A 27,070-nucleotide genomic window follows, 5' to 3' on the forward strand; every position below is an offset into this window, starting at 1 on the left:
ATATATACACATACACATACACACACACACACATATATACATATATGATTACTCGTTGATTTTTTTATTTTGTATCCACAGTTCTATGAACGATCAAAAAAATTGTCTAGAAAAAATAATTATTTGCAAATTTAATTCTTGATTTCCTTCGTTTTTTTACTCCATTCATAATCCAAATAGCTAGAATACTAATCTACAACATATTTACCAAGCGCTAAACGAGATCGTTTATCTTTTCTCGTATTTCCTGTTTTCTCTTCCTGCATTAAGCATCGGTCGCTATAACAAAGCGATCTGCTAATCGAAAAAAGAATTGTGAAACAATGGTTCCATATCGTTCTATCGCGTTCATTTTCCGAGTTTCTCGAACATGATCAGCTTCTCCTTGAAGCTCTTGGTATCGGTGGACACCTCCGATATGTTTCCGTTAAGCATGTTTTGCAGATCCTCATCGTTCTTATTGCTCACTAGCAGATTGTCGAAAAGCATCTTTGTGTCTTCCTGCTTGGCCACCGGCGACGATGGCTGCGATGTACTCATTTGTTTCTTCTTTGGATAAATGATGGAGCCTCGTTGATTATTTCCGTTATCCGTCACTCTGGTCATTATTGTGATGGCCAACAACTGTTGGATACCTAAGTTCTCCTTAGATACTGGTTCAGAAGATTGACGCCAGTAGTATTTATTGTCGGCAGAAATGAGCGATTTGGAGTCTTCGGTATCGTCTCCCATTGATGTTTGATCAGAATCGGTTGCTGGTACGTTTCTGCTAGACCACGAATCCTGAAAAATTATTAAAAATTAATTCTCTATCATCGAGAAAAGAATTAAGAAAATATTTGGAGAATACGGTTAGAAAAACTGTTTAACTTACATATAATTTAACATTTATTGTAAATTTTGTTATATCTTGAAGCCTGATAAAAAAATAAGTTAACACTAAGAAAATTTATTCATTTAATTTATTCATTTAATTGTAATTTCTTAGATCTTAGAAGAAGAAAAACTAGAAAAATACTTTAACCCTATAATGTCATTTGAACGAAGCGAAAATTATTAAGTGATTGTATATGTGATCTTTACGATTAGTACTATGAGATTCTAAATTAGGTAAAAAGACTATAAATCTTCTTCTATCAATCACCGTAAAATGGAAGATTTCATTTGAAGTCTGTACTTCAAACAGGATGCTTTAGAACTTAGATGTAGTTTTTATAACTTTAATTGAGGATTAATGTATATCATTTTTCTGTCTTTCATAAAATCTTACATTTTTTTCACGCCTATCTATCACGCTATCCGTAATCTCCTCTTCTTTCCTATCCTGTTCCAAGTCTTTCTCCAGACTATCCAACGTCTCGGTGCTCTCCGATGATTTGTTCCTCCTCTCCGAATCCAGAGTATCGGTGCTACCCAGTTCTGAGCTTTCAGAAGATTTCTGGAGTCTCGATGGTTTTCTGGTAGGAGTCGGTCGCTTCTCTCCCTCGTGGTCATCTCCAGAAACTACCATATCCACTATACTGGTACTCGGTATTCTTTTAGGCGTTCTTCTAACTCTCCTGTTCTCTAGCCTATCCTCCACGTCCAAATTATCCGAACTCTCCGATGACATTCTTTTGCTTGATCGTCTGCAACCCATCTTTGGCGCGTCATCATCCAATATTAATTCTGCCTCAACATCGTCCTTCATATCATTCATATCGATTCTCTCAAAGTTCTCAGACGATTTGGATATGCTCTTCGATAATCTTCTTCCGCGTGATAAATTGATGTCGGACACGCTGCTTCGCTTCTGCAGTTCTTGGCTGATTTCCTCGCCGGTGCAATCGCTCTGTTCAAGCAGATCAAAGCTTTCCGACGACTTAGACATCGCCTTCGAATTTCTTCGCGCTCGAAAGTCGAAACTACTTCGTCGTCGTTCCATCGAATCATCGCTGGCCAATGGTTCGATCGCTTCTAAACTGTCTGATGATTTAGAAACACGATCAGTGGATTTCGAGATTGGATTCAGCAGTTGTCTTCTGACCGAAGCCACTGGTTTTGCGGTCTGTTCATACTCCATCAGTTTGTCGAAGCCGTCTTCGGTGGATTTGGAGAACCAACAGCCGGGAGATGAATCCAGACTGTCGGGTGACTTGGACAATCGATTTGACGAAGATCTTCTACGCGGTAGTTTCGCTTCCAGTTCTTCAAATACGTCGGAGCCCTTGGATATCCTATTGGATGGCCTCCTGGCGACTGGTATCCATCTGACTTCTGCCTGTTGTTCCTCGGTAGCAATGCTGTTTATCTCGGCGCTGCTTCGCGACGCTGTTGTAGCATCCAGACTATCTGGTGATAATGATGTTGCGCTTGGTTTTCGCGGCAGCTTTGACTCCAACTCTTCGAAGATGTCAGAATTGCGGGACAGCCGGCTCGATGATTTCCTAGTCACGCCAATAGCTCTAGGTGGTTCCGTCGGTGACGGCGCATTGCTAGTCGATTGGAGCAGTTGCTGCTGTTGCTCTTGTTGCTCTAAACTATCCAAGGTGTCCTCAGCGATGGTCGGTGGTATCGATGGCGAACTGGGTGCGGCATTGTTGGGCGATGTCGTCGTCATCGTGCGACGCGGTGGACGCCGGTTCTTTGGACGCACGGAGATCCGGTGATGCGCTGCAGTGTGGCTCAAGCTCGCGCTTTCTAATTGCGCTGTTATAAGTGGGAAAAAATTGTATTTATTAAAATTATTATCTCGCAAAGTATGGCAATTTAACATAAATATATTGTAGAATTTATAAAGTATAATATGTAGATGTAATCTACATTGTTAATGTGATAGTAATTGTTGATTCCAAACATATTTTTAAAACGTGCAAAACAAAGCATATTTAATAAAAAATAAATTATTATAAATCATTTTGTATTATTTAAAATAACTGGTTATGAATTTGAGTTCAATGGCATCATTGGTGTGAAATACTTTTTAGTTAACTTTCTCTCATATTTTTCTATGTCTTTTTAATCTAATCGTTGCCTTACATTTTCATGTACAAGCTTGGATTCTAACTAAATAGTGTAAATCGCAATTATCTGAACAATTTAACGTGTTGCGAAGCAACGAAACCGTGAGTAATATTCTATGAGACTTACGTAAATCTTCCTTGGCTACTGGAACAATCCGATCAACCGTGTCTTTCATCGATCTCGTAATCTATATTTAAAAAAAAAACAAAGATTTCTTTCATTATTTAATTAATCAGTTTAAACTTATATAACACACTGCCAACGAATCTCATTTCGCGACTTCATGTTTTGATTGTCGAGAGGTCGCGTAAGAAAAAGACAAGAAAAAAATAAAGTTCGTAAAAAATTAAAATTTTCATAAAATGCTATCCCTACTTAACTTATCTCTAAACTAATATTAAAAATAGTATTAGTTAATTAAAATTAATAAAATAGTGAACAGTATTTCTAGAAAATACAAATTGCCAAATTTCCAAGAAAATACAAATTGCGTTACAAATTGCGACGAGTATTTTCTTATCGATCATCGAAATTAAGAAGTTAATAGGATTGATATTACAAATGATATTAATTAAAAAAAAACACCTTACAGATCTATTTTTTTTTAAGAATGTCGAAAGACACATATTTCAATTCCTTTTTTAAATACATTTCTGTATTAATTTATATCAATAATCTGCATATGTAATTTCTTTTAAATTTGGTATTAATGGTCTAAGCTGATATCAATTAATTAAAATCAATAATAAATATTTTTGAAATCTCCGCTCTAAAAAAACACATTTAACAAATTATAACAAATATTTCTTTGTTCGTCAATAAAATAACACAAGAAGCACTCAAAGAAGTGCGTGTTACCTGGCAAATTTCAAAAATAAGTCTCCGCTTGTGAGCTTAAAAAGTCTCAAATGCAAGCCCGATTGTTTTCGACTTGCTAATTAATTTGCGCGAATGTGAAAAGAGATCCCGTGCGACATAACGTGATTCTCGGCGCCGGTAACGGCGCCGATAATTCTCAACAGGCAAACCAGGCAAAGCGAGCACGTTGCCTGGTCGGTCTCTAACGGTATTGACCACCGTGTGAGTCGAGTCGTCGAGTGTGTGGCGCAGCCACTTAACCGCGATCGACTTGGGAAACCGGTCGCAGGTGCGTTGCCGCCTGCTTTCGGTACTAAGTCATTTTCCGAAGGAGAGAAGGAGATCTAACGCGCACAACGCGAGAAAGAAGAGGATAATGAGAGAGAGGAGAAAGGATGATGCGAATGAGCTTGGATCGTCTTGGAGTTCATCTCTTTAACTGATGTGTGATTACGCCGACGATTGCGCGGTTCACGCGATCTTTGAATCGTCACGTGGGTGTAGGTATGAGAGACGATAATAATGCACGAATGAGCAGCGAATGAACGTGATCAATCTTCAATCAGTTAAAGTCATTTGTACCGCCGAACACGAAGTTCGATGTGTAAATATTTCAGAATGTTTGCGGCACAATCCTTTATCAGAGAGCACTTAATTCAATTTAAATAATTTTAATATAAATTAGTATATTAAATAATTTATGTAATAGTTAAAATATTATTTAAAATAATATATTATATTAATCCATAATACACACAACGATTTTCACAACATTTTATTACACTTGAGTCCCGAATTAATTTTTCATTGTTAAAAGTATATAAAAATTATTAAATGATTCTTACGTATACTTTAATATCTTTAGAAAATATTTGTAAGGTAATGTATTTAAAAAATTGTATATAAATGTTATAATTAATTACTTGGTGCTCCTAGTATTTCAAAGGAAAGAAATACGCAGGACGTGATTATGTGTACTAAAAGATTAATAATATATAATATAAGATAGATGCCTTCAATATTAGCTTAATACCCAATGATGACCTTTTTGTTGTTTGTAAGTAATTACGTGGGTAGTTAAATCTTGACTGCACGCATGTAAATGTCTCATATTTTAAATTAATGTTAAAAAAGTTTTCTATTTTAAATTGCATAACATGATTGAACAAAAATTGTAATGCTTACATAAGCCATGTTATATTATTAAGTTATAAGGTAACTTAATACATACATAGCTTACCTAAATGTTACAATTTTTAAGGAAAATCGTAGTCTAAAGTTCTTCAAAATGTTGCCAAGATTTTTATTAATTTAATAATTAATATTAAGAGCAACTATGATAGGAGATATATATATTTTATATACATAATTTCGAAGAATTTTAGATCACGATAATATAAATCAAAGTCGTAATCAAATAAATATTAAGACATTCAATTAGATTTTCCTTGACGAATCTAACTTTGGAATAACTTTTAGTCACTATCGATCGATCGATTACCTCGATCGCGTCTTCGACGCGAGACAGTTCCTTCGTCAGTTCCCTCGTAGTTTGGTGGATCCTGACAGTCACCGTCGTATCTAATTGCCTCAATCTGAGACGATCCTCGATCTTGAACAATGGTCTGATTGACATCATTGACACGTCCGTGACCTTGTCCTTACAGAGTCGTACATAGACTGATTATTCATTTATTAATTCGCGTTTAATAGTTACGTTAAAACACAATCGCGTTTATCGCGGGAGAGATCCCGCCTATTTATTATACGATCAATTACCTCAATCGTGCCGACGTCGATTCGAGCTACATGTTCTCCCTTGATCGCCCGTTGACTTTTTGGTTGGATCTTTATTGGTACTGGCATCGTCACTCGACTTTCATCCTTGTTAAGAGATGTATCCTTATTAAGGGATGCATCTTTGTTCAGAAACATATCTTTGTTAAGGGATGTATCCTTGTTAAAGATCGTATCCTTGGTGAAGCATCCGATTGACACTATCGGTTGGCACTCAAACTTGCTCTTGAGTTCCTTGAGTTTTCACAAAACTCAAATTAAATGCTTCATTACCGTGTTTTCATGCGATCGATTAATTTGTTCTCGTTTCGTTCATGCGAGGATTCGATTAATGAGATTTTGTTGCGTTTAATAAAGTACCGAAGCATTTCGCCATCAAAATCCAGAATGTGTCTGTTCTACATTACAACATCGACTTAATTAAAATTTCGATTAAGATTGTGTGCGATATAATATTAATAAAAATGTGTTTTTAAGATGACTAACGTGATACTTTAAGTACAAAGTACTTCTGATCAATTTGTTCCAAAATGGATATATAAATAGATATTATAGATATATAGATATAAATATCGATATGTAAGATATGTATATTCAATCACATTTATCAATCCATTTAAGTATCGATAGTAAGCCTATTGCATATAAATAAGCGCATAAATTATTGCTTCTCTCTTCGCTGGACATATTACATTTAGAATAAATTACATTGGCAATTATCTTCTCGATCGAGGCAACGAGTGCCCAATAAGCAAATCCTATCGCATGATCGCGATCGATATCTGTTTTACCTCGTTTGTGTGTTCCATCCGCGATTCTCTCTTCACCGACGTAGCAGGTGCTTCTTTCTTCACCGGCACGGCGGGCACTTCTTTCTTCACCTGACACACGATGTGTGCTTCCTTCTTCTGAGGAGGAAGTCTCTGCCGTGTCTCCGCCTTCGACCTCGACCGCTCGATCTCGATCTTACGCACCGCAATTGCGGTCTTGCTGATCGGGGTCGGTATCTCATATTCAGTGTTTCGATCCTTGCCTCCGTAGACGCCGATGCTGATCTTCGGTGCTTGAGACTCCACCACTATCCCATCCGGGAAGCTCCTACATCGCGCGTTGCTGCCCTGCCTAGTCTTGTCGATCAGCCGTCGCCTCTCCACTGGGTTCAGGTTCAGCTGCTCGATTATCGCCCGTATGTTCGACGAGATGCTGGACTCGCGATGTGACACTACCATGATGATGGCGGTAGCGAAATGTGTAATTGAATCGCGGTGATCCTCTTCACGTAGTCACACCTGGTCTTAAGATCCGTCCTGCGATTCATACGTAGCTTCCGGCTACGAAAGTACACGCGTGTTTTCATCAAAATGAAAGAACGTCATCATGACGGTTTCCTAATTGTAAATCTATATCGGCCACTTGAGTATTAATTAAAAAAATTCCCTCGTGTCGTCATGACGAGGGCGATTTTCCAATTGCCTGAATTTACATCGAGCTCGTACTTCTCACTTTTCAATTTATAACGATCAATTTTTCGATCTCGAAAGATATTAAAATTCTCCATGGGAATGAATCGCGATTAATTCAGCTACTTTCTCAGAAAGAATTTATGATAACAAGATAAAAAAATATTTTTGGTGTACTTAATTTTATCAATAGTGTAAAATTTTATACAGTATAAATGATAAAAGTAAAAACAATATTAAGAACAGATTAATAATTTCGATTCTCCTTCCTCAAATTAAATAAGACTCGATTTAATATGTCTTGAAATAATATATAAATTTAAGTTTATATTTTTTATTTTAATAAAAAATAAGTTTATGTATTCTTATGTTTAAAATAAATAGTATTTGGTATAAAATCAATGCTCAAGATCATTTCATTTTAAATTAAAAATTGTTCTATTTAAGAGTAAAATATTCCTCTGTTTAATAAATCAATAATTTTTTAACTTTTTTTTTAAATTCGACTTATTTTTCAATTCTCTTTTTAAAAAGTTATTGATTTATCAAACTGTCCACGTAAATATGATTGTCTCTACACTATTAAATATTCAAAGAGCAATGGTAACTCAATTCCTTGAATCAAATAACATTTTGTTATTTTTATGTGTTAAATTTATATGTGTTAAAATATAGAGCAATCCATTTCTGTGATTAAATTGCTTAGTTTCAAAATAAACAACGCTTGTATTAACGTATCTACTTAATAAATAATAAACTAAATATGATTCAAATTTAATACATATTTTTAGTTAAATTGTTTAACATCATTGTTGATTATTGTATTCTCATTTTTGTCAATTTATATAAAAATTTGCAATTTCATTATGATTTATAATTTGTCTCATTAATTCAATCGCATGATTAAATTTCTTACATATGTCAAAGACGAATCACGTTTTTTAATTATCGTACCTGAATGCATTTTAAATTTACGAATTCACGTTTTTCAATTAAGATTTCATTTAATAGAATGGTCCTGTGCGACCATCTCTAGTTCGATTAATTTCACATTCAAGCATCTATAAGACTTTCCACGCTTTTCATCTCGAACAGAATTCAACGAGGTCACCGACATATCTAGACTTCCTTAATTCCCACGGATTCATATTGAATTCGCAGCTCCTACGATTTCATTCGTCATCTCGATTAACTTTACGCACGAACGTGTAAGAATTCAATTTTCCACGCGTATCTTCGAAGGAATGCACAAACGTCACGTCATCATGCCGACTCTTTGATTGCCGTTGAGTCTATGCAGTAGAGATTTATTTTCGCTATCTTGATTAGGTTTTCCATTTGAGCGTCAATGAGATTTTCTACCGTCTTTCTAGAGCAGAGACGTGGGTTGATTTGAGCATCCAACCGAGCGAACAATTAAGGCCGTCTCTAAGACCTCACGTTAACGAATACGACGTATATATCCATTGGCGAGCGCCGGCTACCTGGTTTTCGCAATTAGCGCTCACCCTTTCACAGAACTTCACATTGGCAAAGCAAGCCGCACGAAGCAAGCACTACGTCCTCGTTTCCTCGACCTATAAGGATCCATCGCGATTCCGATCGCCTTCCCACGCGATCATCTCTCTCTCTCTCTCTCTCTCTCTCTCTCTCTCTCTCTCTCTCGCGCCGCCGCATCTTCCTATCTTTCTATCTTCGTGGTCGTAAGCCAAATCATACGATCTCGATGGATCGCGCATTTCGTCGCGCTGACCTCGAAAATTCTATAAATAACTCCTCTTTCTCTATTTTTTCTTTGATCTTGCATTTTAGCTTGTCGACTCCGTGAAACGTCAAAGTGCCGCTAATTATCTTCATTAAGACGCGCTTTCCAATTCACGTAATCGATTAATGCTCGTTTTCACCAATGTAGATTAATTTTAATCTCGGTTCAACTTACTTTTCATGTTTTTCCAGTTCTACGAATTGAAAAAAGCTAAAGAGTTATTCGAACGAAGATTAAAATTGATAAAAATAGGCATATGGAGTCAATCAACCGTTTCTTTGATTCTCCTCTCAAATTGAGATTTTCAAGACACTATCAATATTTTAAATATGCATTTTAATTGACAAATTTAAATCTGTAAAAAGTAAGTAAAATATTATTAAATAAAATATTAAAATAAAGTATCTTTTAAGAGTGAATACGCAACAATTATACTGAAAAGAAAAGTCTGGTACTATAACTACCAAATGTTGAGTGAAATAAATTCAATCAAATGTTTAGTTAATATAACTAAAAAATAATTTTATTTTTCTAAATATTTAATAATTATATTTAATAATTATTACTAAACGATTAATTTATTAATCGTTTGATAATATTTACTAAATATTTAGAAAAATAAAATTATTGTTATGTTAATTTTCGGTATTATATTTAATTGAAATTATTTCAACATTAACTATTAGATTCTTTTTTATAATGTAGGAAATGAAAGTTTTAAGTAAAATATAATCCCACACTTCTACGATAAAAACTCATTATTAAAAGCATTAGTAAATATATCAGAATTTTTTCGAATTTTTATATAATTTGGAACAATAAAAAATTTGCTGTTTCTCGAAAATTTATTACTGACGGAAGAATTAAAATTCACCGACGAAGAATTAAATACGTTGCGGTTCTATTTTTCTTTCTCTTCTAAGGACAAATCTTGTGCGTGGTGTTTTCGATTTTGCGAAAACGAGGGCCGTGAGAAAAACTCGATTTTCAATTTCTTTATTCTAGTCGAGAAGCTCGTACCAGGCCGTTTCGGATCGAAGGATCGACCCACGTAAATCGCCCACATTATTTGCACAACACCACCGTGATTCCCTTCTCGCAATCACTAAACGTCGCGTGCTCACATTTGTTATAACATCGCGCTACATGATACAATGAGAAAATCAAAATACCGCCTTGACTTCGACGTAACTCGTCAGATTTCACAAACGATTCTTTGCTCTTGAAATCATGTGTCTCATTAATTAAAATCTATACGTCGTTATCTCTTATGAGTTATTTTTTTCAAAATCGACACAATCGTTCCATATCATATAAACTTTATATAAAAACAAGACAATTATGTTGCGTTCTTGCGTAATAGTGAGAAATGAGATGTTAAACTTTAAAACTTCTAACACGAAAACACTTTACCCATAAAATATGAAAATTTGATGAACAAAGGAATTCAATTTCAATTGTACATGTAGATTGACTTTAATTTCAGTTTAACTTATTCTTTATCTTTTTCTAATTTTTAGAACTAGAAAAAGATAAAAATTAAGTTGAAATAAAATTAATCTACATTAATAAAAAATGGGGATTAATTTTACGGCAGTAACTTTACGGATCAACGATGATTAATTAAGATGGAATATTTAACATTTCGGATCATAATTATAATTATTACGCACACACACGCATGAATCGCATATAATCATATGTAGTTCAATGTATGAGATAATAAATATATTCCGTAAACTTGGCACCTATCCATCAATAAGCGATCTAAACACAAGAAATAACGTAAGCAACCATGCGCCTGTACGTGTCATAACTAACGGATATTGCGGAATACAATAATTTTTTACGCAGTCGAGAGAAAGTAGAGTCGATAACTCCAAGGAAACGGACTAAACAAGGCAAAACCTTTTACGTGTCGCAATCGATAATTACGTCAATTGCGTAATTCCAACATTTGTTAATCCTTCAGGCGCAAACGTTTCCAACAGGGAATATTTTCAATTTTGCGTTAATTCGCCAGATAAAAAATTTTCGTCGTTTTGTTATTGAACAATTAAAAAGAAACCGTGTCTTGATCTTTAAGATTATTGACTTTTGGCTATTATAAATTGTTCATATATACAGAATGACAAAAACATTTGGCCACGAAGGTTTGTGTTTATCAATTCATTATTCAACATATATTTACAAAAAAACTAGAGTATTAGTTATATTTTAGTAAAGATCAAAAATAATAATTAATATTCGAAATGGTCACCAAACGACCAATATATTTGTCTTCAATTTGTCCTCATCAACAGAATTTTTTGATATATAGAAGGTTTTAATAAAATGCAATTAACACTGTTTTTTTAAATATATTATATTGCTACTCAGATTTTTTAAAAATGTTATCACTAGCAAGTTAAAGACTAATGCTATTTGTCGTTATTTTGATATCGAAATAACTTGATGTCAAATGAACAATTTTTTTTTCTCAGTGAAGAAAAAAAGCAAGAGTCGACATTTAAAAAAAATTCTTTTTCGTATAGAAATCCAAAATTCTTAAAATTTTTCTTAAGCAATCGCGAGTGAGCGTTAAAAATCTGCGAAGAAATTAACTTTTATATTGGAAGGCGATTCTGCAATTAAAGGATCGAAGATGAAGAGGCTACTTTTTACGCTCCGACGACTCCATAACTTTTTCTCTCATCTGTCGACTTAATCAAGACCTCTACTTCCACGACGGACTCTGACTTGGTTTCTCCGTGCGATGTTTGTAATTTACGGACGCAGCAGCGCGAATTGCAATTACGAATGCCTGACGGACGCGAAGCTGCATCTTGGAATAAAATCCATTATTAATCGTTTCGCAAAAAAAATATATTAGTTGCAAAAAACGTGATAATATATATTAACGTTTAAGAGAAATACTCTCTCGTTTGCATCGTTAGAAATAATTATGCGCCACACGAGTCGAGGGATCCCGCGAGATATCATCGCGAATATGATATTGAATTCCTTTTTCAACAACTGCGTGAAAGTCGCGCTGAAAGAGATATCATTCAGATACTATTTAGACGGGTAAATAAAAACGAACGAGCAATTGCGCTATCAGCCACCTGCCGCCTTCGTTATTTATCGTCACGTTTCTGGCAAGAAAAATTGCGTGGCGCGATTTAAATCGCACGAGGATAAACATCGGGCGATTTCTTCGATTTTTCTTATTTCTCTTTCTCACTCTTTTCTTTCCTCTGCTATCCTACGCGGTATAGACAGAAAAATACATATTGTATTTACCCAAGTAATAATTACTTGTTTCAAGTATTTACATATCTCAAAAGTTTACATATCTGAAGTTTATATTTTTTATCGTAAGTTCATCAAAGCACTAAATTTATTCAAAATATATTCTGAAATTTAATACTTCAATCAAGATTATTAAATTAAAATAAATTTGATATTTATAATATTATATTATTACATAATATAATCGCTTCTTCGATCAATTATCATTTTAAGTCTTAAAAAAAAATAATTTCTTGTTTTAAGTATATAATAATAAGTTTTTCTAAAATTTGTAATAAGTATCTATATTATTATCAAGATATTCTTTGCTAAAGGTAACCGTTACTTAAAACGAAGAAAATAAATTGAATAATCATTTTTCTTAGCAATTAAGTATGATATTTTTCTGTGTTTAATATTTTGCACGAAATAGCGGTGCGCCAAATGCATATATCTAATCTAAAGACATGAGATAAATTAATGATAAATCTGTTTTTAGCAATGAAATCAAAAAGTGAATATCTTCTAAGTTTCATCCATACAGGTGGAGTTAACGTGTGCAAAATTTTCTAAACGTTTTTTATCAAACTAAACACTCACATCTCTTAAAAAATTAATTTTCTCTTTCGATAGTTATCGTATGTTGATGTGTACTTTCATCTTCTAAACTGTACTTAAATGTATCTTCATATACGTTTATGTATTGAAACCCCAATCACAAATAAATCCGTATTAGACTAAAGAAAACATAAATTAAACATTTATATATATTTTTCTTTGTTCATAACTAAATTGATTACGAATAAAAAAATTGATTTACGGTTATTTTCCCTCACAAAATACATCACAATACATAAGTTTGGAATGGCTGTGTTTTAGAGTCAATATATTAGAGAGTTTGCGTTACTTTGTACACATATCTAGTTGATTTTATGTGCAGTCCATCGAGCTGTAAGCGCGATTTTGCGTCACAAGAGAGGAGGATGTTGGAAATCTGGCACGCGCGAAAGCCGCGCTCGCGTTTCCGCAGCATTGTAAAAGCCGGCTGAATCAGAGAAACGGAGGGGCAGACGGGGGATAAAATAGAGGCGGGAATAGTAGCTATGCGGGTCAATTGCGCTTGAAAAATCACGAAATAAACGCGCGTTAGATGTGGACAGAAACCTGGATTTTAAATCTGAATCTTCGTGAGCAATCTAAGCCGCGTATACGAAGTGTTACGCTTAAAAGCGTATGAAAGTTGCAATAATTATTTTCATAATTTCTCCTCTTCTCTCGGGACTTGTAATTACTGTGGATGCGATTATCGTAGTTATTAACTCAGCATTACAAATAATAAATCAGTAAGTTCAAAAACGTCAGTTTGAAAGCCCTAGTATATAAAATTATATGCAGTTTTTTAAACACATTTATCCAGTTACTGCCTAGTGTTATTGTATTCTCATTACATTGAAAAAAAAAAGTAAATTTTAATAAATATTTGTTTAAATGCTTCTAAGTAAATATTTACTAAATGTAAACACATATTTTTGATACAAAAGCCATTAATTTAACTATCATTTTTTATTGAATAAATATTTACTTATTGTAAGTAAATGTTTACTTAATATTATTTAAATAAATATATGTATTGAAAGTAAATTTTTTTTCAGTATTACAACAATATGGAAATATTAGAAACGGATAAAAACTTGATAAAGAGATTTAGTTGCTGAAGCAGTTTTCCCAGATAAAATGTGTGTAGACATTGCTCAATTACTGTCTAATATTACAATAATAAATTAGTATTAATTTTAATACTGCGTAGTTTATTTATTGTCTTGTTCTTGTTCAGTAAATGAGTTCAGAATTGCACATCTGTTGTGTACAGTAAGCAAAGCAAAGCGTTAAATGTTGTTAGAATCCTGAGTAGATTTACTTCTCACAACTAGAGTTCATACAATTGTCGAATAATTACTCAAAGTGCATGAAATTCCTATCAACGAAGTGATAGTCACAGAAATTTCTGTGAATTATACAACATTCAACAAAAGTTATTCAACAAAAGTTATACTAAAATATACCGTAAAAAACCGTAAATTACTGAGATTCGCACACAATTTTATCGGAAGTTGCGAGCAATCCCGTGGGTTTTGTTAATGCAAGACGTCCGGAAGTGTAATAATTGCAACTTCTATGTGCACAACAAAACGGTGATTACATCCTTGCGCCACACGAGCGTTTTCTTTTTCTTTTTCCACGCTGCAACCGCGGTCACGCTTCTAGCACGTCCCGAGAACCCGTTTTCTTGAAAGAAAGAGAACTTGCTCCTAAGTGACACGCAGAACACGGTTTTAAGGTTCACCTAGTTCTCATGACGCATTTCGCCATCGCCGACGCCGTGACCAGAATCAATGTGACATTAACAAATCTATAATAACAACACTTACTTTTATGAAATGTATTCTTCCGTTCCGTTTTTTTGCTTCTTATCGATTAAATACTTTCTTAAAATCAAGAAAAATCTTGTTAGAATTTATCAAGGTGTTTTGATAAAAATATTTTATTAATTATTATTGGAATTATTGTGATTGAACACTAAAAAATAAAATTACATAAAAAATAAAAAAATAGTTTTGCTAAAATAAAAATTTCATTAGATATGTAGATTTAAAAATAAATTTTGTTGAATAGAAAAATAATAAAATGTAGGACACTTAAACTGATTGCTAGAATGTTAAAATTTTTTTTAGCATTGTTCGTTTCAGTTTCCTATACATAATTATTTTGATAATCCAATAAAATTATTTTCAGATTTGTATTTATTTACCTAAATTTTTTTATCGTAATTTAATTTTGAAATAGTATTTAGTAAAATCGTTCTTTCCAGAAATTTTTGTTCTATGTTTTCTATTAATTTAATGAGTCTCCCTTTAACTTTTGATAAAATTATGTTTAATAAAAAATTAATATGTTTAGTTAAAGTCTAATTTTGGAATATATAAATATCGAAAAATAATTAAATTCACAATAAATGATTTTAAAATATTGAAATAAAGCCATATGTATTTTTATTCATAAAATCAGTCTCTCTCTGATAACGTATCACAATATGCCTTCAATGTGTCATACAAACGAAGGCTAAATCACGTTCGCCAAATCATATCAAACTCAAACAATATCATTTGCACGGTGATATATTCAGATACTCGAGAAATGTAGGATGTAGTTCGTATATTACTTTCTAAAAATATATATAGCTATAATGTATTATAATTCGAGATTATTTTGCAGTGTAGAATACTTTTTAATCTTTGTACGATATAATCTTAAAAATTTAAGTGCAATCTGGAGTATCAATCAGGAGAAAGTAATAAATTAAATCGCTCAGATATATTATCAATATTGTGTTGCGTCGCAATTGGAGATAAAGAAATACATTTGAAGACATAAATTTCCTTTTTTATTTTTTCAAGAATCTTGTAAAAATATGTTATACAATTAAATCTATATAACATTTGCTATACGCAACATTTTATTAAATGAAAAGTATTACATACATAATTTTATTTGGGCTGAAAAAAATATAGCTTTACAGGAGCTTTACTCCAAATTAAAAATTTCTCGCAGATTGCAAATGAAATAGTTGAACGGGGCGCCGTAAAATTTCACGTTTTAGAGTTAACGTGACCGGCCAACGGGTCCTAATTTACACGCGGTCCAGCTGGTTTGTTAGCCTTTCCGGCGCATAAACAACAGGCCATTTCACGCGAGACGCATCCGCAGGAAGAAAGTGACTGACTCTCGCAGATCGCGTAGCTGCGATAGCGACACGAAAAATCAGAATGATTTACATTCCATTTGAATTTCTCGCACTTCTACGACGGATTCAGCGTGCGTTTGCTGCATACCGGAGATCAAGATAATAACAGCGAGGAGAAAAAAGATTTAACAGCACTTTGTGGGTCAATTATAATTTGAGACAATAGAGATAGAGACAGAGAGAAAGAGAGAAAGAGAGAGAGAATATAGAAAGTGAATACGAGAGATTCAGCTTTCCGATATTTGTCATCATCGACGAGAAATCGAAGGTGGGATGTACATCCGATTTGGAGAAATTAACGCGACGAAGAGAAGAAACTTTTTCAATAGATAAAATACTATGTATTTGGATTAAAACACTATACGTTTTAAATCCAAAACGTAGTGTTTTTAGCTAGAAAAACACAATTTTTATATTATCGTCAAGTCAAATAAAGTTAAGTCTAAATCATAAACTAGAAAATAAAAAAAACAGACTTGAAAGTTGTTACATTGATAGATCATGAGTCATGACATACAATTAACGCTCACAGATAATATACCTACTTTACAGAAATATCGTTATCATCCCTTGGGAAATATTTGACTGGCGATAATTCAGCAAGATAGGATAATAGTCACGCATTCATGTGACCATGTTAAAGAATCTTTTTTGTAGAACACTGAATATTTTTTCCTATATAATGTAATTTAATATGATAATCAGTATTATATAATGAAAGTCATCAAAAAATGCCAATGACGCGATATTGATTTGGAGAAAGTAAAAGGATACGCGTAGTTCGACAAAAACGTTATAGAACAGGAGTTTCGAGGGAAGCGTTGTATTGTATTTGCACCTATGTCTGCCATTGAGGCGAGATATGTATGTATAAAGAAAGTAAATGGTAGATCGCTGGAGCGAGATACCAACGATCGCCGCTCGTTATATAAATTACGGACGAGGCGTTTAACTCGGGCTGCTGCAGTTAATACAGCGAATGAACAATGCGGTAATTAAATACAGCGCTGCATTTACGGCGGATAAAATGACGGCAGGTTGTTGCACAGCGCGTGATTGTAAATGTTGTGAATTCGATGGAGGTTTTCACTGGCTCTTGCTCGAACGAACCTACAAGCTCGATTTAATAATTTCGCCAGCGCTTTGCCTTTAATTGTAAACTCACGAGTTGCTTCGATAAGATATCGGTATGGTATTCGAACGTTTCTTCTTAATAAGGTGCGACTTGATTCTGTGAGCCAAGTTTAGCGGATTTCACCTAATCTAATCGTATACTTAAACGACTCGCATTATTCGTGAATGAGAAAATGAAATAGGAAATAACCGAAATAACTTAATAGTTAGTCTAATTATGGTAAAAGATTAATTATGGTTGTATTAATTATGATAAAAGATTGAGAAATTCAAATAGCAAGGATTACTTAGATAAAAGAAAAATTTCCTGAAAAATTTATTTAATTTAATACGTTGAATAAAACTTATAATTTATATTTTTAATTCGAAGAAAACCAATTCGATATTAAGTTAAAATTTATAACGGCATTAAATAATTTTTATTTAATATATTCGTGAATATTTATTGAATATTAATACATTCGATCTTAAGTTAAAATTTATAATGCCATTAAATAATTTTTATGTTGCACTTTAATATATTCGCACTTTAATATATTTGTTGAATATTAATATATTCGTTAAAAAAAAAAATAATATATCTGACATGATTCAACACATTATAAGAGAGATTCAATGCAAATCTGTGTTCCCTTTAATTCAAGTTATCCTCATTAAATAGAGATACCAAGTGTGAAACTTTGGAAATGTGGTGTTTGTAAATGCGAAATTGCACAGAATATAGTGGCGAGTGAAAGATGATGAGAAAACTCGTTGCATCTTGCATTTGCATACTGCATGCGTGCGTGTATTGTAATTTGAATCAGCATCACACTAAAAAAGAAAGAAATAAGTACAGTATTATCGAATACGGACTTATAATACTGCGGTTCGACCCAGAAATGTAAGAAATTATGAACTTACTCAACCGGAACGAAGCTAATGATATCGTTCCAAACGAAAAATAAATGATGAGAAGAGGTAAACAAATACTTTATAATACAAATTAATAAAATTAAGTAAGACGTGCGTGATAAGAATTAAAACAGTGGACATTTCGCAGATCTTTGAAAACACACTTATAAATAGTTATCTTAATCATGCAAATAGTCAATTGTGTTATTAATAGTCGCATACACTGCTTAAAAATCTTTAGTTTTTTCTTAATATATTTTTTAGTTATTATTACTAAATAGTACGTAAATTAAAAAAAATAGTTATATTCACTATAAATGCTACTGCATTTACTAAATAAAAATGCTTATTTTATGCCATTGATATCTTGATATTTTACTATTAATATTTGAAATTACCTCATAATTTATAGTAAAATTTTTTCATGTTTCAGAGAACTACACATATTACTTATATCAATAACCATAAACATGGAACTCCTAACCATAGTTATTTATACAATTGTAGTCATAAATACCAAAGTTCTATAACACTTTTCTCTCACAATCAGTGAAGAATTTAACAAAACATATTTGTATATATAATTTTTATCTCTAATTTTTATACAAATATATTTTATTAATTTAAATTCTAATTAAAAATAATGGAAAATTAAACTATTTGTTTGTATCTCAGATGAAAGTACAATCGCAAATCGAGGCGAATCAAAAAGTATTTTTAATTAAAAAAATATTCAATTACTACACGAAGAAAATTTTTTTTAAAATTTACTCTAAAAATATTGTAGTAGTGATATAACATAATATTTTAAAGATTTTTATCACTTTAATAAAATTTATTTTGTTTAATCACACTTTATTGTAGTTTTATTAATGAATGAGAGAAATTTACATTAAAATTTTTCGAAATATAATGTTGTGCCACGACTATCATATTTTCAGGATAAACTCTAAGAAAAAATTCTCTCCGTTTTTTTACTGTTTGTAATTAAGTCTCTTTACCGCGATAATAAATTAATTCTCATTAGTCCAATCCAAAATTATTATTAAATTTTTATTTAAAATATTGAGCGCGAAAATCTTTTTAATTTCTTGTTTGTCAAGTATCTTTTATGTGGCGTTACCGAGTTGCAGCGACTGCAGTTTCCAGTTTCGCAAAGCGAGTGACACGAATCGAATGCGACGACCGACTTATGATTATTGAATTTGACACAAGGCGACCATAAGGAGAGTAGTTGCGCGCGATCAACCGTGCGAGAGGCGGCGCGATAAGATGTCAGATATCGTTTCCCGAGTTTGTACGATAACTCGGTTAAATGGAGACGCAGGAAACGCGAGAATAACTAGTTTACGATCAAAATATCGATCTCGTAGTCTGCATGAGAAAAAGAAAAGAGAACGCGAGTCTGTTCCGATGAGTGCGTTCACCAAGCGATGCGAGAAAAGAGGAAGTATGAGAGTACATGCTAATTTCTATCGTTCGCTCGTAACGACAACGAGAGTTCGTTCTATCCATCCGGCGATACTTATTAAGATGATCGTTGCGTGGTTTCACAGGCGGATTGTATAATGAATCTCAAGGGGTGATCAGATTGTAAAAAGTAATATAATTATACTAAGAAAAGTTTCTTGTTGCAAATGAACAATGCAAAATGAATCAGAAGATTCTGACCATCGGAGAAAAATGAATAGTCTTATAAGTCTAGTAAAAATATTCTGGCTACTTTGTCGAACTTATGATAAACTTTACTTGCCTGAAAATAAAAATCAAAGATGTAAGATAAAAATTACATACATTAAAATTATAATAAATTAAACAATTATAAATTCATTCAAATGATTATTACCTTACGGTAAAGTAAAGTATTTTATTTTCAAAATTTTAAGTACAAACAATTTTCAAGACTTTATACATTTATATTTTTTATTGTGCAATAAATTTTGTTAGAGCCAAAACAAAAAATTCGTCGTAAAATAAATTCTATTATTAAGAAGTATGATAATTTACACATTAAGAAATAATAACAAATTACAGTAGTATAAAATTTACTTTACAAAATGTAAATTATTATCTTACAGTATGGCTATATGACGATCGCTCATTTACTAGAAAAATAAAATAAATTTTATATAAGAGGGTCAATCCTTATATGGATTTGCCAATTCCATAAAATTTAGTAAAATTCTTTGGCGCATATTACTTTACATTTTTCTCCGTGTATCACTCAGTTTTAATTAAAATTATAATAGATTCAATTAGAAAATTCTAATTTCCATTTTTTAACAGGAATGAATGCAATCACTCTTTTTTCATTGAATTATAAAAGATTAATATAATATACTAATTTGCAATAATAATAAAATAATTGTAACATAAAATAAGATACAATTTTAAACATGGTACAATTCTGAATGAAATAAGATTTAAATACAATTTTTGAGGTCCAAGTTTAACTTTTTCCTGTTTGGTGCTATAATGATGCCGTCATATAATGAGCTCAGAGTTGAATCTAAAAATAGGAATTTTATTTCAGAAGTATACCATTAGAAATTGTAATACCCTATTATGTTATAATTTATTAATTGTATATCATTTTATTATAATTAATAAAATGTAATATATTACAATTAATTTATTAATTTTATATTATGACAATTAATGTAATATAATAAGTAGAACAATAATTTTTTATTTAACTGAGTATGTTGATGCATTTCAGAAATTACAAGAGAAAAAAATCAGAAAATAATAATCAATCAGATGTACAAGCAAATTATATTTATAAGGTTAATTCCAATGCGATTCAAAAAAATTCAAAATTTATATAAAATTATATAAAATTTTTAATTAAGTGGACAAATATTTGAAAAATTATACGTTTATTTTATCAATTTATAAAAAAACAGATAAAGCATACGATTGCTCCAGTTAGTGACCGTGAAATTTGGCGATTGAATCAAATCGAACCATCTGCGGATGTCAAAACACGTACAAAACACGCACGTGCAATTGCAAACGCTACATGCGTAAGATATCATAAGAGTGTGACGGATAAGCATAAAAACTTTCGTTCCGGTGACACTTCTTGCTTCTCACAGCATCAACGACTCGAAAACGCACACATCCGTCCTTTTGACAGTAACATCTCCGTTCTCTCTCGGCACGCGATTAACTATAGGATTATCGATTATAAACGACGCACCGAGAGAGTGGAGCACACGGTTTCGTTCCGGTGGTTTCAGCTGAACGACTGATACTGTCGACCTTCGATCGATCGGGATTTGCGTAACGAGAAGCCCTTCACTCGACAGAAGGTGACGGATAATGCGAAACGTGATTCCCGGGTACGGCGTGCTCGTATCACGCGCGCGGAAAACGCGCCGCGGTGCAATACTGACTGAGCCGATCCAAGCTGAACCGAGGATCCCGGTTTCTCGTCCCACTGGAGTTCGATGGCAGTAGAAGTGGCAAGTGCCGGTCAGACCAAGTGGTGGAGATTTCAGGAACGTACACGGCTATACTGTGTGCCACAATGTTTTTGGCTTTGAAAGCGATCGCTTTGGGAACAATCGATATCGTTATAATTCTCCTACGGCAAAAATAACCCTTACAAAAATGTAATAAGACAATAATTAAAAACAATAATTAGTTAGCTTTTTAGAGCACTAAACAATAATGCCTTTAACTTCAAATAATTAATTACTTTTAATATTTCAATTAATTATTCTCTTTAAATAATAAATTATTAGATTTTCGTAAAGAAATTGAAGCCTGAGACAGCCTAAAAATGTTAAATCGAAAAACAATTAAATAAATTTTATAATTATTTTATAATTATTTTATATTAAAGTAATTTAATTGGCTCGTAGCCTCTTATTTAGTTATTTGATTTTTGAGCCATTTTCTTATTGTATACAAATTTGTTATTTTTTACAGATTTTGTTAATCTTAAACTTCGTTAATTGTAAACTTTATACAATAAAGAAACTTCTATAATAAAAATTGTCTTTCTGTTTTGCAATCTAAAATCCAATTCCTATTTTCGATAGAAAAATATAATTATATGTATATTACAATACATTATACAACGTAATATATATCTTATAAGGATTTAGAATTAATTTCTTGATTGACAATTATAAATGGCATTGTCTTATTGTTCAATTAAATCCTTATTACTTTCAAAATGTAAATCCAAATAGAAAAAAATATTTCTATACATCTTACATCTATTCTAATCTTAACTTGTATAAAAAAAATCAATATAATGTAAAAAGGGAGCTTTAGAAAGAAGAAATAACATTAATTATTCTTGTTGTGATAAATTATCTATAATTTAAAATACATAATTATTGTATTTTAAGTAATAGACAACGTATATTTATTTTATTTGACTCTTAAAGTCCCTTTCTTATATAATTATTTATTAATTTGAGAATCCTATACATTGAATTCGTATAAAAAATTACAAAACATCCTTACAAATCAGAAAATTTTCCATAAAAAAAAATCAATTCCATTTTCAATCGAGAATCTATCATTAAGATGAAGATCAATGGTCGGATCATAAGTAGTTTATGTGCCACCGTGATTCCTCCATAGTGAACGACGTCAAGTCCCGTACGTCCCTGAACGCTTGGTCCCTGACAAGAAATAAAGAGAGGCGAGGTACGATCGAGAAGGCTGATCTACGAAGAATCGGACGAGCCTTGTGCTAACGGTGCTACTCGTCTCCCTGCTTGCCAGCTGTTAGTTGGAGCCGAGTATGAAAGCTCTCTGCCTGAGAGATCTCTTCTTCTATTCGTCATCTCTCGCCTAACACTGTCCGACATGATGGACAGAGGAGAGAGTAAAATGATCTCGTTTTGAAAAATTGCTACCAGCCATAATGCGAACTTCGGAAGCGATCGGATAACCTCGCAAGATTTATATACTTTGTCCCAAATATTCAATTTTTGATGAGATAAAGTATCACAATATTAATGGAATTTAATTAGATCTCCTTATGATCGATCATTATCCTGATAGAAATGTATGCAATTTTCCTACACATTCATCCAGTTATTGTCTAGTATTACTATATTTTCATTAGTTGTAAAACATAGCGATGTCGATATAATTCTCTGTGTTAATATTCACTGTGTTAATATTAATATAATTGGATTTAATATGGGTTTTAAATCCATATCATGATGATGTTGATATAAAATACAGAGATTTGGAATCTACACCATACCACGTTGGTATTAATATTAATAATATTAATATTACAGTGAGAATTATACAAATGTTAAATCCACACCAATATTTCTTAGAGTGTAACAATACTGCATAGGAAATACACAAGAACTTGATAGAGTTTTAATCTGCAGTGGCTGAAGCTTCCTAATAAAAATATGTGCAATTAGTGTAGATATATCTGCTCAGTTATTGTCCAGTTATTAATATACTATTATTAGTTAAAATACTGCAATTATTATATAATTGATTTATTGTCTTGTTTATTCAGTAAATGATTTCAGATTTTTACGCACTGCGCAATTATTACAGGCAATGCATTTTATCTTGATGATCCTATAGTTTTACTTTTCAGTTACTATTATAAAGAAAAAAAAATATAACTGTCCGGTAACTAAAAAAAATATATGATATTTTTATCAGGGTTAGGCGTGGACGAACTTTCAAATGTTCGCAATTTGTTAACAAACTTCTTCTTTTTTTTTTAAGTGGCTCGAATTGATTTTCATATCGGGCGTATCAGAAAAGCTACACCGTAACTTGTTACGCACGAACGAAATTTAAATCCCTCCGGCGTGCTAATATTAACAACTGGGTAATCGATATGGAGTGCTGATCGTTTTACACGGCGCGCGACTCTCATTGCAATTAATGTTGCAAGTCGATATCTATTATGCGAAACGATCTATTTTCTTTTCGCCGCCAATCATTCACCTATACAACCGCCTCTGCTCCTTTCTCGGCATCGAACGAGAGCCTTTCGTAGTTTTACAATTGTCGCGGCGCAATGATTTACAATCGCGAGAACACGGATCATCGAACACTTTCATGCAGCAATATCATATTTTTTCATCATGAAACGAATAAACGAATGATCAAAGGAAACGCAAGCAGATTTATCAAACTCGAGGTTACTGGAAGAAATTCGATTCTTGATAGTGGAGTTTTTACATAGAAAAAATGGTTTTGCTGCACTGAATAAAAAGTCTGTTTGCATTAATTGGAATTCTGGTTGAAAAATAGACAAATCAGAATTTTCTGATTCAATCTATATAATTTTAATTAAGTTAAAAAATTCTGATTGATGTAATCAGAATTATTTTTCGTTCTTTCAAAAAAATTTTTATCAAAAAATTTTCTCAGTATGAAATATCTTAAAATTTAGCTAGATATAAAAATTATTTCGTTGGATTATCAAAATAAGAGAAAAGATTCTCAAGTAAAAGACAGGACTCTCTCTCTCTCTCTCTCAGACAACATGCAGTCTTTTCTTAAATACAGCATTGTAGAAGATGAACCGTAAAAGCTTACGGAAGCTTGTATGAGCTTGTATTGTACGGAAGCTTGACTCTGCAATAAAGAGTCAAATATTTGTCTCGAGTGTCAGACTTTTATCTTTAATGTAGGACGCTTAAACAATAATCCTGCAAAAAGAGTTAACATTAGCATAGCAACCAATTTAAAGCTTGAGTTTTTATTTTCTGATTAACTTGTAATTTAGATTTAATGTTAATTTAATGATAAAAATTGTATTTCTCTAGCTATTGTTTAATCGCTAAAACTATAATTTTATAGTGAGTAATTTTAACAGTTACTTACTAATTATCAATTTAGTGAATCTAGTTAGAAAATCATAACTAGAAAAATATAATTTTTATATTACCATCAAGTTGAACTCCAGAGTTAATTAGAAAATTAAACTGAATCTGAGCGTCTTATATAATTATTTTGATGGTCTAAAGAAAATTATTTTTAGATATAAATCTAGTTAATTTTTCAGATACTTCAACAAAACCGTTCTTTCCATATATCGAAGGCGGAAAGAATCGATGAAAAAATTTTTCTCATCGTGCACAAAATAAATGGCAATAAATTTAATATAATATGTCAAAATATGATAATGAGATATGTTGAATGCGCGCGGAATGTTATCTCGATATTATTTGTCACATATATAAACGAATAAATTACTCCGAATGTATTACTGCTACTTTGCATCAGAGAAGCTACAAATCGTTAATAAATCATTAATAATTCAATCTTTCAATTATATATATTTTCTCTATTATCATTTTTCTAAAATAGATAATACCAATAAATTACATGTAGTATTTGATTTATTAAATTACAGAGTATTCTGACAAAGATAATTTCATTTAATTTTCTTTCAAACTTTAAATAAACGTAGAGTAATATTTCATAAGAATGACGACTCTCTAAAGTCCTTTGTAAGGACTTGTAAGGATTCCTCGGCCTTGCCGCGACGACTCGAAAGCAAATCGCGCGATGCAACAAATGCCAGGCAAATACCAAAGTGGTTGGCTTACGCCAACAGTCTGATGGATTCGCATTGCAAAATGTTAAGCCGTAAAAGCTACGTGATTATTGGAAGCCGCGTTGACCTCTATAAATCTGCCAGCGATTATCCGAAAACTGTTCTCGTAATAAATAAAACGATAGACATAAAAGAAAAACAGTAGCGCGTATATGGCGCATATATTTCTATTCGCGAAACGAGGTAAACGACACATAATTGCAAATTTCCCAGATGAAATGATTCATTGCATTCGATTAATGACCTTTTACCACCCAATCGTTAGCGCAAGAATTCATTAGAAGCGCGCAACAGCATCTTTAATAAGTTAATTCTTCATTAGCCTAAATGTATCCCGATATTTTCTGACAGAGAGAGAAAAAGTTCTCATTTATATCACTAAAAAAAAATATTTTATTCTACAAACCAAAATTTTACTGTAAAAACAAAATTTGTTAAAACAAACCGAGCAAAACTATATGTTTATGCGAACTGAATTGTTTAGTTGATACAAACAAATATTTTTATTATTTACAAAACAGAAAATTTCGTGGAAACAAAATTTTTTGTCATATAAACAAATATGTGGTCGCTGTAGAAAAAAATGCATAAACAGTTTTGCTAAAAGTATTAAATTTTTTGCTTGATGTATTTACTTATCACTAAATAAATTATCTGAAGCTGTCTCACTTTCAAAAAGATTTTAGAGAGTGAATTTCAATCTGAAGTGAAAAGTTTTCACTTTTAAAGATTGAGAATTGAGATTGAAAATCATTCTTTTTCAAGACTGGTTCAAGACTTCAATTTAATTCTCTTTTTAAAATAAGATTCCACTCCAAAGAATTTAGAAAGTTATACGAAGAAGGATATGTATATGTTATACGAAGAAGGATATGTATATGTTATACGAAGAAGGACAATATATAATATATATGACAATAATATAGATACATAATATTAATATATAATTGCAATAATATCATTTGCTCTTAACACACTTTAATTGCCAAGATAATTTTTTGGCATTTAATAAATTTAGTATATTATTTTAATATTTCATTATTTTTTTAATGTCTTAACGTGTGTACAGTGTAATTTATATATATTATTTAATATTTTTTAATATTTCAATTACTTAATAAAATTATTTCTTTAATTTTCTTTAAATAAAATCATCACCCATAAATAAGTGATGGGACTTTCGCGAAAATCACCCAGATAGTTCAGAAGTAAATGCCATGATAGTCAAAATATTAAATCTTGTTATTTCAAAGAAGAATTAATTCTGTATAAATTTGTACACTTTACATCTCTAATTGAAAGATGCAATTAAGATTTCTAAACGTGTGCCTCGTCGTTTATTTACCCGTCATCTTCGAGTCCATTCGTATCTCTCTTCGAGGAAAAAAAATCGGTAGCTCATATGCGTCAAGTCAACGAACTTCAGCACTCAACATCGCACTCGACGTCTCTCGGAATTCACAGTGTCTCGAACAAAAAAAAAAAAAAAAAAAAAAAAAAAAAAAAAAAAAAAA

At 31.9% G+C, this 27,070-nt stretch overlaps 1 protein-coding gene across 5 annotated transcripts in view; it reads right to left on the reverse strand.

The window, feature by feature from the left end:
- Positions 1–151: 151 nt before the first annotated feature.
- LOC108684548 overlaps positions 152–27,070 on the reverse strand; it is a 98,108-nt gene continuing 71,189 nt past the window's right edge. For all 5 annotated transcript variants that reach the window (XM_018188932.1, XM_018188931.1, XM_018188933.1 and 2 more), the window contains 3 exons: positions 3,130–3,190; positions 1,271–2,688; positions 152–783 (listed from right to left, as the gene is read on the reverse strand). In XM_018188932.1, coding sequence (XP_018044421.1) covers positions 349–783; positions 1,271–2,688; positions 3,130–3,190 — 1,914 coding nt within the window. In that variant the 3' untranslated portion in view covers positions 152–348. The remainder of the gene's footprint in view (positions 784–1,270; positions 2,689–3,129; positions 3,191–27,070) is intronic.

This window comes from Atta colombica, unplaced genomic scaffold (genome assembly GCF_001594045.1).
Source record: "Atta colombica isolate Treedump-2 unplaced genomic scaffold, Acol1.0 scaffold135, whole genome shotgun sequence".
NCBI classification, from domain to species: Eukaryota; Metazoa; Arthropoda; class Insecta; order Hymenoptera; family Formicidae; genus Atta; species Atta colombica.